General features: G+C 45.5%; 1 protein-coding gene across 1 annotated transcript in view; it reads left to right on the top strand.

Annotated features, from left to right (window-relative positions):
* The window catches only part of AFAP1L2 (actin filament associated protein 1 like 2), a 523,453-nt gene that overhangs the window by 237,772 nt on the left and 270,045 nt on the right, over nt 1–15,636 (top strand). Inside the window, exon 2 of the mRNA XM_078643868.1 lies at nt 9,138–9,269. Coding sequence (XP_078499994.1) covers nt 9,138–9,269 — 132 coding nt within the window. The remainder of the gene's footprint in view (nt 1–9,137; nt 9,270–15,636) is intronic.

Raw genomic sequence — 15,636 nt, 5'->3', positions numbered from 1 at the left:
GTGAGCAGAGGAGTGTATACTTCAAAAGAAGCAGAACCCCAACATAAAACTTCAAAGACCCAAAATCACATTTGGTGTCTGAAAATTGGCTAAAAGGAGATGAGTTTGAGACCCCAAGAATTGACATCTGCCAAGCAGCCAGATGGGCTGTGTAAGGAGGGGAAGCTCTGCAAGACGTCTGCCTGGACTGGTGGCAAGGCCTGCTAGTAGTTTCCCTTCTGGGTGAGAGCACATCACACAGGGAATCCAAAAGCGCTTGCCAAGACCAGTGTGTTCTGTGAGGGAGAGGAGAGTGTTGGAGGGAACGAGGTCCAGTAGGGGAGCCTGGTTGAGTGGACTCCTTTTGCGAGGTGAGAGGAGATGGCTGCTGCACTGATCGGGTTGTTGCCAAAGTGCAGATTGAAGTCAGTGACCCTAGTATGTCAGAGGAGGGCTGCCATGAATTGTGTGCATCACTGCGCTGTTGGGCCGGAGCCCATCTATAGTGGGAGAGCGGCATGCTCAAGTGCCAGGAGGGGCCACTGTGAGAAGACTGCCATTTGGTAAGGCTGTAGCACGTGTGCAGAAGTGGGCTGTGACTGCAAATGCCGGGAGGGTCCACCGATTATTTTGCTATGCTGATCGGGCTAGAGCCCATGCACTGTGAGGATACAGTGACCCTATATGCCATGGGGGGGTGGGTCACCGGGACAAGCAAGTCATGTGACCTGGTTGGAGTTGTCGCCGAGAGGTGTGAGGCCACTGTGGACCCTGTGCACCTGCCCGGGATGTAGGATTCGAACCAGGAGCTACATATCAACACCCCCATCAAGGGATGAACCAGAGACACTAGAGAACCGATTTAGATATTGGCGGACGGGTTACTCCGTCATAATGTCCTGTCCGCCGAAATGTCCCTTAGGCTATAATGGGATTTCAATTTTCAGCGGATGGGATATCCTTCACCGTTTTGCCTAAGTACCCCGTCCACCAAGATCTGAATCATAACTTGAGCCTGTGCAGAAGAGCTGTTGAGACCCTCCGGTCACTGCGAAGGCACAACCAAATGTGAATACTCTTCGATCCCAGAATGTAGCCCATTTGCACTACGTGCAGCGAACTCACCTCAATCAACTGCTACTGCTCCAGTACCCGTGAAAGTGGCACACCCAGGAACTTCAGTCACTCCATTCCTGCAAGGTGCGGGGTAAGACTGATTTTGGGCCAGTCGGCCCCAGGGGAACTTGCACTGAAACACTGTTGACTTTAAAAACAGAGTCCTAGTGGACACTTGAGACTCAGACTACTAGTGGGGCTTACCTTGGATGTTTCCTATTGTGAATGGGGAATAACCAGTACCATTAAAAGTGTGGAGGGAGTGTGCCCGGGGAAAAGCTCTGACCTCAGGGGGATTGTGTAGTTGTTTGTGAATGTATGTTTCCCTTGTGTGTTTAGGGATAGAAATAAAATACTTCTCTTACTTCATAAAAGTGAGTATTTGGCCTGACCATGAACATTGCTGCTGCTGTCCGCATTTTGATTTATGAGCCTGTGTTCACTCTCTTGTCCGAGGGAAACTTGGACTTCTCGACCACGTTACTACAGACAGTCAAATGTAGAAGGGGTAGTTGGCCTAGCTGGTCAGAATCCATAGTTGGACGAGTACCGGTACATCAAGAATAAAAGGCCGTAACTTCCACGGTGGGACCCATTAGCCAATGCTAGCCCCGTGGCCTTCTGAAAGGGGATCTGGAAGCATTCATTTTTTAAGCATACACCATACCTTGCTCTTCCCTGAAGATCTCTTGTGAGAATTAAAAAGGAGAGAGGTAAAGCGAAACTCTGACTACAATCAAGGAAATTCAATTTCAGCAAGTAATGTCATAATCCAGGGGTACTCCAAACCTTTGAGACACTTTTCCAGTCAGGAATATTTGCTGCAGTTTGAGAGAAAACTTAAGCTGAAGTTCAGTCACAACCTTGACACTCAATAGCATGTTTCTTCACCATTGAGTCAGAGATAATGTTCTTTCGAAACATGATCCTTAAGGGATGTGCTACAGAATTTGCTTCAGTTCAAACTCTAGTTCCCAACTCTTTCCTGACCTGAAGCCCCCCTTTTCAGTCTCCCTTCTACTTACAGTAGTTGTACTGTTCATTGATGGATAAATCTATATCTCTATTGTTATAAGGTAAAACGAGGCAACACCCTTGTAAACATTGTTCCGTGCTATATAGAAAGTTACATACATAAATACTCTCCCATGAGAATAACATATGTTCCAGTAGCTGTGTAGTCTACTTTCTTCCACAGTGATGCGGCCACAAGAATCATCCTATTTTATAATCCAGTGCTTTCCTATCTTGTCATGGCATAACTTCAAAGCATGGAGGTTGAAGAATCGATCTCCTGACATCCTTATAGAAACAACGGCAACAATGTAAGTGACCAGGAACATGCTTTGGCGCACTACTATTAAGTGTAGAGGGTAATTGCTGTGGTAGAGAAATCATCTAATCTATCGACTATCTGACCTGTTGTGCCTGTGGGATACCCTATCTTGCAGCCTTGTTTGCAAGCAGCAAGTATTTTCCAATTATTTGAGAGGGCCTAGAGGAAACCACACTCTTTTGCTGATGACTACTTTTTTCTACCATCACCAGAGAGGAACTATGGCTCCCTATGGATTATCTCCAGCAATCTGCAGGTAGGATCCAAAGCTTCAATTACACAAATCTGATTTCATAAAGACCCTAAACCCCTGTTCTTCCATACAGATGTATAGAAAAGACATTAATCAAGAAAACACAAGCTCCTGCTCCAGACTGCGAGCAAAACAGTCTACACTACCAGTGTGCTATATGTGAGCAGAAAGCCTGAAACTGCAATTCAAAACATACAAGAACTTGTATATACATACAACTTGTATATATGCAACTCTAACCACTAGTATCTGTAGTAGACATATGTACTTACTATCATCCTTTTGTGAATTTAGAGTTTTTCTGTTTGTATCTTTTATGTAACTCATGTATCCCAAAGTTCTTATGTAATGTAACTGGTCCTTTTGTAAAGCACTCTGACACCTTTGGGTAAAGTTTGCGCTATATAAAATCGCATTAAATAAAATAACAAATTAAATTAAATTCAAGAGAAGATGAGTGATTTAGAGTTGGACTGTAACCATAAATTTGACTTCTGGAAAAAGTCTTACATTTGGTGGAGAATTTACTGGCAGATTTTCTATCAACTTAACATCTTAAAGGAGGTGAAAATCCAGGAACCTGAGTACTTTCTGGTCCACCCACTCTAATTTAGGACCTAAATATTTTTCCATTGGCAATGACATGACCTAATCTAAAGCCAATTATCACAGTCTCACAGACTGATCAGATAGCTCACCTTGGTTCTGGGGTAATCTTAGCATTTTATGCTTCTGTACCCTCCATTGCATTTCATACATTTCATATATTCATTTAGTTTGAGTGCACATTTCTCATTACAAGCGCATATGACATTTTGGCATATAGCATACTCTGTCATAGTTTGATAATGTATCAATTAATCATATATGTGTATTCACATAATATATAACGTTTTATAGAAATAGGTGAGGGTACAACACGATTAATATGGTAATTCTTGAATTTTGCACATTTTATATCTTGCATGTGAGGCCTGGCCTGCCCGTTTCAAAATATTTAGAAAAATATACTTAAGACAGGTACAAACAAGTACAAGGGAAAGAGGAATCTTCAGCTTACTGGGTGATTGGATCACACAAGTAGAAGCTGTAAACATACTTTGTGAAGGCCATCGGCAGGCAGGCACATTGGAGCCAACTTGGCTTCATTGGGTTGCTGGCGTTGCGATAGTTATTGAGTACATATACAGACAACAACCTTCTTCATGTAGAACACTTCTGTTGTTCAAGTAAGGTATGCAGGTGAGAGCCCATTTTAGCACCAAAAGGACCTGTATGAGTTTGTAAAACAGATTAGCTAGAGGTAAGAGGAGAAGGATTAGAGAACAGAGACTGAGTCAATCATTTTATGCAGGGACATTATAGAACACCATTAAAATGTTGCAATTCTTTTTAATACGTGTTTATATATGTTCCCATTGACACTGTTTTTTTTACCTTTACAGTTACAATAATACACATTATTTGCACTATGAGAGAATTTGATTTTAATTAAGTCATAACATCTATTCCTAGTGTATATTCTTGAGTGTATCTATTCAAGATGAAAACAGATTTCAAACCAATAAAAACTATTTACCCTGTGAGTCCTAGGGGACTGATCACTGCCCAGAACGTAATATGCTCCTATAATATTCGGGTGGTTTAAGTTGGCATCAAGAATGCACTTTTGCCAAAGGGTCTAGAAATCCTAAACTTGGGCCGTATCTTGTATGCAAAGCATGATATAATGTTCATCCTAGATCAACTACAGCATTAAGGTACAATAGTGCCTTTTTGTTCAACTCTGAACTCTCTCCTTGTTCTGTTGTTGAAGCCAGATAACACATATAGGATAGTTTGAGGTTATATATCTTTATATTCACACAGAAAGACGCATGCAGTGCTAATAGTTACTGGACTGATAACAAACATAGGCAAAAAACTAAAACAACATACAATATCGAACAGGTTTTTAAGTTAAACTAGAGCCCCTGATACACAGTCTCTACCTGCTTTCTTGTTTGGCAGATTTCAGCACTCCTTTATGAGATTATCTCAAGCGTGTAAACATAGGTCTGGGTTCTTTGCAGCAAGATTAATGGAGCTCTTAAAAGAAAATCTGAAGGTGTTATCTTATAATAAAATCTTTATCACAGTTGATTATCTGCTAATACACTTCGATAGGAAGGACGGAATAGTGACACTCTTATCATAGCATGGATGCAAATTAAATGTAAAAAAACGTAAATTGCATATCTCAAGATCATATTTCTTGGATTTGAATAATCCAGTACTGGCATCTGAATTTCTACAGAAGTGTGATACTTTACTATCTCTAAACACACTGAGAAAGTTGCAGCCTTGATGGGTTTCTGGACTTGCCACATTATGCTGACTGAGTTAATCCCTTATTTGAATTAATTGCACCCATGTCTTCTGAAAAGAATTGGACAAAAACACACCGCTATCTTGCATGTACTGCAAGCAGACATGACTAAGTACTTACAGGCACAGGACAACAATATGGACCTAATAATTACAGTTGTCTTTAACTCTTCAGACTACACATACAGTTTACATGCGGAACAGATGACCTCCATATTTTATTGATCATTAAGAAAATTTTCACAGCAGTTCAGACAGCTATTTTCACCTAGAGCGTCTGGTGGCACAGGGCGAGCAGATAGTCATAGTTTACTCAATACCTGCACTTGACGCGGCTACTGAAGCTAGTATTCCGAATGCACAAGCCCTACAACTTAGCCAGGTGCAGTGAGCAGTGACGCAAAATGTGATTGATGTAAATTTGGAGTAGGATTAAACTTTTCAGACTAAAAAAATTCTGTAATGAACACAGAACATTCTACTAATTCCATTTTTTTTAATCATAAATGTGCATAAGCGTGTGTTCTACCAAACCGCGCTGCACAGCTTGCAGTTGGTACAAAAAAAAATTATATATCTTGCACCACTACGGCTGGGAATTTTTTGCATTTGAGAGTTAACTGTTGGCAAATTCGGGGAACTGGTACCCTATTCAGAACATGTGTGATTCCTAGAAAAATCATACTTTTGCAGCCTGCAGCAGACAACATGCAAGGAAATTTCTATTCAAGCTTGTTTGACAAAAGGCAATCATGCTTTCATTAGCAGATCTTCAGGCACTAACCCCCTAGGACACTCACTAGTTTGTGATTCTATCACTATACATGTGGCCTTTACTCATTTGAATTGCAAACTTGCTCATCAACATTTTTTTACGTGCTTTTTTCATTCCTCCTTAACATAAGCTTGTAAGAAATAGTTCATACATAACTTAAACAAATGGATCTTGTTGTGGATTGGCCGAGGTTTTCTCTGTAAACTATTAAATAAATAGTATAATGTTGTATTATATTTTATCCTCTACCGATGAAGACTTTTGAAAGTGCTTCATGATAAAAAAAAAATTGACATGATAAATATACACTTGGATAAATTAAACTAGCTTATTGCAGATCTAACTCAGAAAGAGGTACCTTTAACCTCTGTAGCGGAAAAGTTTGCCCTTCAAACAGTCCATTCACCATTCTGAAATGTTTTCAAATCCAATTTCCATCCCATTTCCTGATCAGCTACACACTGTGTTCCTTGTCTTGAACACAACTGGCATCATCCATTTTTTTATAAACTTTGGATCTGGCTTGCTGAATTCTATTTTTGGGTTCAGCCCGTCCTTTTTTGTTTCTTTGTTTTAAGACCTCTATTGTGTCAACTGCTTTTCTCATTGTTAGGTGTATACTTTTTATTTGTTCCTATCGAAGAAATAAAAGTTATAATAATAAAAACGTACCCTACCCGACTGAATATTAATGCTGCAAAACTATTGCAATCTCGGATGAGAACTCCTTGCTGAGCTAAGTCTACACCAGACTTTTTGATTTTGCAAACTTCAGGCTCTTCTACTGAGAACTGTGTTTCAATGTTTATACTGTTTTGAAACTGTTGTTCTTACTGTTCCCCTGAAACAAGAAGCAATGCTTCCTGTTGATTCATGGGAAGTAAGTTGATCAGTCAGAGAGCATCATGCCTACTGCAATGCAATGTAGTTACCAATTATTAAAGCTACTGAGTTTGAGTGCATTGTACCAACAATCTCGCAATTCTTAAACACCTTCAGTGTTGCTTCACATAATGATTCAATAGCTACAGCTGCAGTACCTCAGATGCCGTATTCATCTGCAGTGGAAACATTTTCACTTTTCAATCACATCATGCTCATCATCTTTAATGGTAGGCTAGGCACCACTATCACTGGACTTTGCCTTAATATTTCTGAGTTTTCTATTACACGTAGACTTGGAAACACCATTACCTCCTCCCTCTGTGTATTTCCGATGCGATGCTTGAACATGTCATCTGTTTCATAATGATAAAACCTCAGTAAAAGAAAAAGTCAACAGACAATCAGAAGCTGCTTCTGTTTGTCTTTATAGCCATCTTAAGCCACATTTTTTGTTTTTATCCCCTTTCTGGATTCGTTTTTATTTTTGCCACAAGCCGCATAGTTAAATTAGGCATAAGACATTTTACCACGCTTTTACCTTTATCAGTGTGCATAGACACATAATCATTAGAATTCTTCCCTGTCATTCGGGGGATGTTGTAAGCTTTGCATTTTCTACTTATGTACCACTATTTTATTTCATATATTCATTTAGTTTGAGTGCACATTTCTCATTTATATACCCATGTGGCAGTTAGTATTGTTTGCATATGTATAACATTTCCTTAATTCTAGTTTGATAGTTTATTAGCTGTTCACATAGGCGTATTCAGATAATCTATATAGTTGTGTAGAACTAAGTGAATGTGCAGCAAGATTAATATGTTCATTCTGGCATTTGAAATTAAAAAAAGTATCAGTTCAGAGCAAGAAACAGGCAGGTCTAAAATGGTTTAAGTGCCATGCCCCCAGTAACTTGGAAAGTCCCAAACAGGCTGCTCATCCCTCATCAATCAATCAATCAATCAGGTCATTTATAGAGCGCACTACTCACCCGTAGGGTCTCAAGGCGCTGGGTTGGGGGGGGGGTGCCGTCACTGCTCGAACAGCCAGGTCTTGAGCTTCTTCCTGAAGGAGAGGTGGTCCTGGGTCAGGCGCAGGTCGGTCGGGAGTGAGTTCCAGGTCTTGGCGGCCAGGTAGGAGAAGGACCTTCCTCCTGTAGTCGCTCTTCGGATGCGGGGGACGGCGGCGAGGGCGTGGCTGGTTGATCTGAGGAGGCGCTTGGGAGTGTAGAAGTTGATCCGGTTGTTGAGGTAGCTCGGGCCTTGGTCGTGTAGGGCTTTGTGCGCGTGGGTGAGGAGACGGAAGGTGATTCTCTTGTTGACCGGGAGCCAGTGCAGATCTCTCAGGTGTCCAGAGATGTTGCTGCGTCGGGGGATGTCGAGGATGAGTCTGGCCGAGGCGTTCTGGATCTGCTGGAGTCTCTTCTGGAGCTTGGCGGTGGTTCCGGCGTAAAGGGCGTTGCCGTAGTCTAGTCGGCTGGTGACGAGGGCCTGGGGACCGTCTTCCTCGTCTCGGTGGGGATCCACCGGAAGATCTTACGTAGCATGCGCAGGATGTTGAAGCAAGACGAGGAGACGGCGTTTACTTGTCTGGTCATGGAGAGGGAGGAGTCCAGGATGAAGCCCAGGTTACGTGCGTGGTCCGTCGGTTCACATGAACACAACGTTGATGGTCGTGAAGCAGAGACCATCAAAGTTTAGCCCTCAACTCCCACTGGGAAATCTGTTGCTGACAGTCAGTCGAATTTCCTGTTGCTCTCCTCTCTGGGCTCAGGTCTTCAAGTCAACAGTAGAATTTGATGTTGCTGATGGAAGGTGGAATGTATTAGCAAAAAAAGAAAAGATGAAAGAAACACCCACATGAGTCCTTTATTGGTGACCTTATTGGAAAAGAAAAACATTTAAGGCCTTTTTTGAATTGCCCAAAGGAGACACGATTTTACCAACATGAATATTTTTTCAATGTGATAAGTTGAACATTTTATCCATTTAATACGTTGTAACTCTTTTGTTGTTTTTAATAATTGTATTTGTCAACATGCAGTGGTTTTAATTAACTGAGCATGAAGTGAATACATCGAAATCTGAGTCCTTTATGTGGCAACAAAAGATGACTTGGAGGCCAATCCGTACGGAGCCCATTTAAGAGCGGAATAAGATCCTGAGCAAAATTTGACGGGCCTGAGTTAGATACTGACTTCCAAGCACAGCAAATCTTTAAAATCTCAATGCTACAAACTGTTATGAAGGAACCCTGTAGTAGATCAGTAGAATGTTTAACTACACTACTCCTTGCTTTCATTCTCAACTCCTCGTCTCTAAACCCAATCTAGAAATATGGACCTCTGCTATATGAGTAAAATGCTAAATGTCCAAGTGATGGCATTGTGTTAAAACTGACTTCATCTCTCTGTTCCTTTCCAGTTTTGCAGCAATTATTGACAGAACTTGAAGAATTTCTGAAGATTCTGGACAAGGAGAGCCTGAGCAGCACAGCCGTACTAAAGAAATGTTTCCTCTCCGAGATCCTGCAGCTGTGTCTCAAGTCGAGCAGTGGTAAGTGCAGACCTTCTTAATAAATCAGGAGATTTCGTTTCATTTCAACTTATTGTATGTTTATTTTAACCTTAATAATATAGCATTAGTCAGTCTTTCGTTGTCAAAATTACTCCATGACCAGCCATGAATGACCATGATTGGACCTTGTTTATGACCTTGATTTCAACTGGTTGGCCTTATTACAAGCCAGATAAAGAAACACATTGTGAACTATTTGATTGTATTTGTTGAGTAGTTGTTAGCTGTATCTTGTGCACATTGAGATCTGCACAGCAGGCTAAAAGAACAACAGAAGTAGCCTCCTTAGAACAACCTAAGCCTGAATTGCCACTTAATGTTATAGGTGTTTAATACCAGCTCCTATTTTGAGTTCCAATTCCCTTCTTCTCTGATCATCAAAAAACTATACATATTTCTTCCAAATAGTATTTGTCAAAATAAACTGTAGCCCTGACTGTGGTTTCATGGAGTTAAAAAAGTTGTGGTACATGTCACATCTTCCCCCTCCAATGACTATGCCATGCATAAATCCTAGTATTACACGTCTTTATTCCTCTGTGTGTACTTGTGAACCCCACATTCTAAGCCAACCATCTTAAGAACTATTAGTTACATGCCTAAAGTGAGATGAGTCTCTGGTAATAGAATTCCCAGGGCGCTGGGCAGTCACCATGTGTCCCTTGGTAGACAACACTTGATGGAGCATTAGTTTTTCATCTTAGCATCTGTTGTGCGAGTACTTGTTCGCCATTATTAAATAAATCTTTCTTACTCTGATTGGTCCATTGAGGTAACTTGGTGTTCATTGCTCTCCTGAACATCACTTTCACAGGACTTTCACCTGTGTTCAAGTAGGATGTTGAACAATAAGCTCTCAAGGTAGAATACAACGCAGTTTGCAAATCAAGCTTCACAAGAGTAGTATGCTGCACTGCTTTCTTTTACATACTCATCAAAACACTCAAACAGTCTGTTGGGAGGGAGGATTTACGCGGGCATCCAAGATGGTCGCGTGAGCACAGAGCTCCCCGGACCTGTGCCACCTCCTACGATTATCCTGGCAACATCCTGATTTCATCGACGGGCTTTTGTTCGCATATTCTCGCTGATCATCAGACACTTTGAAACATCGAAATTGGACGTCGGGGTCCACTTTTACGCTGTTTCTTCATTCTGAGGCCCACCCCGAGGCGGACCGGGGGTTCGGTTTTGGAGCGAGCCGAGGAGCAGTTGATCAACAACGGCTGCGAGGGTCCCCGCCGGGTCGACCCCTCCTGACTTTCAGTTTCGATTCCCCAACTCCGCTGGTAGGGGTGCAGCCTTTCACTGGCTTCAATCGTCCCGTTGCCCTCTCTCCTGTGTGGGGCTCCCTGGCTACCTGCCCACGGCTCAATCTACTTTGGTCCGCAAAGTCTTGGACTTGGTCTTATTGATTGTTTGGACGCTTGCTCCCGGCCATTTTCACCAGGTCGCAGGGACCCCTCCGGGGTCCCTTTTCCAAGATGGCTACCGGTCAGCCTCTCGAGAAGCGGAAGACCAAGGCGCCTCTGCGTGGCGGCCAACACCAGACCAACACCATGGACCACTATGCACATGCCAAGGGTTCGCCCGGCGCTGTGAGCCGTGTTTTGGACACCTCTAAGACCCTCTTTCTGGAGACTTCTGACCCGTCCTTGAAGGACGTTATGGGAGCCATTGCCGCCATGCAGGCCTCTATGGGGCAACAATATGAGGCCTTGGCGACCAAGATCGACACGGTGGCCATCGATATCACGCTGATTCGAGCGGATCTTTCGAAAACCAACGAGAGAGTGGAATCGTTGGGCTTGAAGACCTCCAGTTTGGTCACTGATGTCTCGGACGCCCAAGCGGAACTCGGTAATCTCCGATCCTCCCATGACCAACTGGCCCGCCGTCTTGAGGATTACGAAAATAGGGCCCGCCGCAACAACGTACGTCTTATTGGCGTTCCAGAGGATTCTGAGACCGAGGGGGCTGATCTCCTGGTTGAAGACTTGTTTCCAACCATTTGGCTCCTGCGGGACTTAGTAAATTTTTTGCGGTGGAACGGGCTCATCGTGTTCCCGGCGGGAAGGCTAAGCTGGGTGCTCCTCCGAGACCCATCATCGCCAGGCTGTTCCATTTTCGAGATCGGGACGCTGTGCTGCAGGCTTCGCGAGACAAAGGACCGGTGAAATTTGAAAATGCCTCTATTTCCTTTTATCCTGACTATTCGCCGCTTGTTCAGAAGCAGAGACTTGGATTTCAAGGGGTCAAGAGGCGCCTGCGAGACTTGGGTTTGAAATACTCCTTATTGTTCCCCACCAGACTGAGGATTGAGTATCGGGAACGTACATTCTTTTTTGACCGCCCTGCTAATGTCAGTGACTGGCTTGATACACTCCCTGAGGGACAGGATCGTTCCGGACACCCTGGCGGCGCCGACAGGGGTGTGGCCGAGTGAGGACTTTGCCGGTGGATCCCGACATCTGGACTTTTTGTCAGCTGAGTTTGTCCTTAGGACCTTTTAGACCCTGTTCAGCCCGGGGGTGGCAGGGGGTAAACGGGGACTCTTCCTCCTCCTGGGTTCTTAGCGTAGTTAGTTTCGATATGGGGCGACAGGCACACTGCAGGTTGGGGTGGCTTTTTAGTCTTACGCAGGGGTGCAGGGTGGGGGGAGTACCGTGGGTAAGTTTGTGTGTTTTTGTTTCTTCATGAGGCATCGTATTGATTGTAGTGTTCTATGTGGGTTCTGCTCCTCTCATGCATTGGGGATGGGGGGCAGTGAGTTGAGACTCTTATCCTGGAACATCAATGGTTTGGGAGACAGGATTAAGCGGGGTATTGTCTTGAGATACCTTAAGCGGCATTCCCCCGATATTGTCGTCTTGCAAGAGACCCATTTAATGGGGAACGCTTGTCAGGCTCTTAATCGACGTGGTTACCGCCTAGTGGCACACGCGGGGTTTACCTCTGGGTCTAGGGTAGCTGGCATCCTTCTTCGGTCCTCCCTTCCCTTTGCAGTTGATGACGTCACACTTGATGACAGGGGGCGCTATGCTGTGCTTACTGGTAGATGGGAGGGGAAGACCTTGTCCATTCTCTCGGTTTATGTTCCCACGGGCTTGCAGACCTTAACCTTCGCTGACTTGTGTGGTGTCCTTTTGGGTTTACCGGAAGGGCTTCTGATCCTGGGTGGGGACTTTAACTCTGTTGTATCTGGCGCTTCTGACCGACATCCACCCAGGGACCTGCCTAGCGCGCACAGGTGGCTTAGCGACTTGCTGGAGACTTTTGGGCTTGTCGATGCTTGGAGGCTGCTACACCCTACACAGTTGCAGTACACGTTCCACTCCGTGGCTCATGGCTCATGGCAGTTTGTCCAGACTGGACTACTTTTTATTGCCCGCAGTTCAGTCTACTTCTATCAGGGAAATTCGTCAGCTCCCCAGGGGTATCTCGGACCATTCCCCATTATGGCTCCGCTACGAGGTTGGTGTGGGAGTCGAGGGTAGAGTGGCTCCGATTAACCCGTGGTACTTTCATGATCCCCGGACCCGCTCCGGCCTTGTTAAAGCCATCGAGAACTATTTTGATGATAATGTGGGGTCGGTCTCTTCGTCTGTTTCGTTGTGGGAAGCGTTTAAAACTGTGATACGTGGTCAGTCCTTGTCCATGATTACCGCAGCGAAAAAGGCCGCCACTGTTGAGGTTGTTCGGATGGAATTTGAGATTGCTGCTTTGGAGGAGGATCTTAGTCTTGATGTATCTAGCGTGAAGCTTCACACTCTTGCTTTGAAACAGGCGGACTATAAGGCTCTGGTTACGGATGCAGCGAAAGTGATGTACAGGGAGCAGCAGGGACGATTGTATGACGTGGGTGATAAAGCGGGCAAGTTGTTGGCGTGGTTGGATAAGAAGGAGCGAGTGAATCGTGTGGTCCCAGTGGTTGAGAAGCTTGCCGGTGAGTGTGTCACAGACCCCGTTGGGATCGTTCAGTGCTTCGCGGATCACTTTGAGACTGTGTACACCTCAGTCTGTGCTCGAGACGAGGAAGACTCTCGTTTACTGCTGCGGGACATAGCTCTGCCTTGCCTTTCTGACTCAGATAGGGATCTCTTGGATGCTCCGCTAACGGTGGATGAAATCGCGGTGGCAATCCGATCGCTCCGCTCGGGTAAGGCGTTGGGCCCCAATGGTTTACCTATTGAGCTTTATAAACTGCGGCCCGACAAAATGGCGCCCTATTTACGAGACATGTTTCTCGAGGCCCTGGAGTCGGGCTCCCTTCCCGTGGACCAGCGCCTTGCCACTATTGTCGTTATTCCTAAAGAGGGTAAGCCTCGAGACCGTTGTACCTCCTACAGGCCTATCTCTTTGCTCAATGCCGAACCCAAGATATTGGCGAAAACTCTGGCTAATCGATTGCTCACTGTGATCGGGGACCTGATCCATCCGGATCAGTCCGGTTTTATCCCGCACCGCAACACTGCCATGAACCTGCGTAGACTCCATGGGGTTCTCGCGAGAGCTGGGACGCTTACGGAACCGGCCATTTTGGTCTCTCTCGACGCTACCATGGCCTTCGATACATTCGAATGGCCCTACCTATGGGCGGCCCTCCTGAAATTCGGGTTTGGGCCAGGCTTTATAGCCTGGGTGAGACTTCTTTATGAACATCCCCTGGCCCAGGTGGTGGTTAACGGACGAGTTTCTGGCGTCTTTGAGCTTGGTCGGGGTACCCGGCAGGGCTGTCCGTTGTCTCCACTGCTCTTTGCTCTCGCTCTTGAACCGCTGGCGGAATGGCTCCGTTGGGAACCGTCCATGCGGGGCATTCGATGGTCCCCTGATTTCGAGGATCGAGTCTCTCTATGTGCAGACGATATCCTCCTATATCTTACCTCGCCGCGGAAATCCCTTAATGTACTTTTTGATGGACTTGCTTCCTTTGGCAAGAACTCCGGTCTCGTTATCAATTGGGCTAAATCCTGCGTCTACGTTTTGGCAGGCGACCTCCCTCCTTTGCCCCGTAGATTTCCAATTCAGGTGGCGAAGACCGGTTTTAAGTACTTGGGGATCTATATTTCCCTAGATCCCGTTCTGCGCTATGACCTCAACCTGTTGCCCCCCCTTCAGCGGCTTAAACTTGACGTAGCTCGCTGGCGTAAGTTCCCGTTGTCGCCCCTCGGCAGAGCGGCGCTCTTTAAAATGATGTCTTTGCCCCGTTTCTTGTACGCGCTACAGAACTCCTTTGACCCGATTGCCTCCAGCTACTTTCGTGAAGTGGAAAATCTGCAGAGGCAACTTATCTGGGACGGACGTGCCCGTATCGCCCTATCCAAGCTCACACTTCCGTGGTACGATGGCGGTATAGCCCTCCCGGACATTAGACGTTATTACTGGGCGTCCCAACTCAGCGCAATTAACCACGCAACTTACGCTCCGGGCCCATCTCCGGCTTTTTCAATGGATAGGCTTATCCTTCCGGGAGGGTCTTTTAGTAGAACGCTGTACTCCGGTGGTCGCCGTGGAGCGCTGACCGGTCCCACTAAGATTGCTGTGAGAGTGTGGCGAGCTGCGACTGCGGCCCTGGGCTGGAGTGGTAGATTCACTCGGGCCACCCCCCTGTATGACTCGGAATGTTTGGGTTCTTTGTGGCGGACGAAAGGCTTTGACAAATGGGACATGATTGGCATCTGTAGAGTGGGTGACTTGTGGTCGAAGGGGACGGTCAAGTCCTTTGATGCACTGCGTCTGGAGTATGACCTGGGCGGCACTGAATTCTTTCGATACGCTCAAGTCCGCCACGCCTTGTTGTCTGTGTTCCCTGTGGGTACTGATATCCCGGAGTCATCCCCTTTGGAGGACCGCATTCTGGATGGACATGTGCCTGATAGTACGATCTCCTTAATTTACAAAAAGCTCATTAACAACAGAGCGGATTTACTGATTCGCCTTAGAGAAGCAAGGTGCTCTGACGGCCTGGAGTTAGACGACCAGGATTGGCAATCAGCTTTGTCCTCGCCTAAGGAGGTCGCTATCCCTGCCCGTTTGCGGTTTGTCCAATTGAAGATACTACACAGGGTGTATGTCACTGGGCCTTGTTTGGTTCGGATGGGGTTTTCCATGGATGGGTCATGCAAGCGTGGCTGTGGTATGACTGGTACCTTTCTTCACATATTGTGGGAGTGCCCGGAGATGGTACGATTCTGGGCCCGGGTGCACGATGTTATGAGGATTGTTACGGGTGTGTCTCTGCTGCCCGAAGCCAGGCGTTGCCTGCTCAATGTTTGGGAGCCTAATGATTACAACTCCGCACAAATTATCTGGGCGACCCTTGGTAACATGGTTGCTAAAAGGGACA

Source organism: Lissotriton helveticus, chromosome 5_1, assembly GCF_964261635.1.
Source record: "Lissotriton helveticus chromosome 5_1, aLisHel1.1, whole genome shotgun sequence".
Taxonomy (NCBI): domain Eukaryota; kingdom Metazoa; phylum Chordata; class Amphibia; order Caudata; family Salamandridae; genus Lissotriton; species Lissotriton helveticus.
The sequence above is the reverse complement of the archived record's forward strand: the minus strand, read 5'-3'. Positions and strand labels throughout refer to the sequence as shown.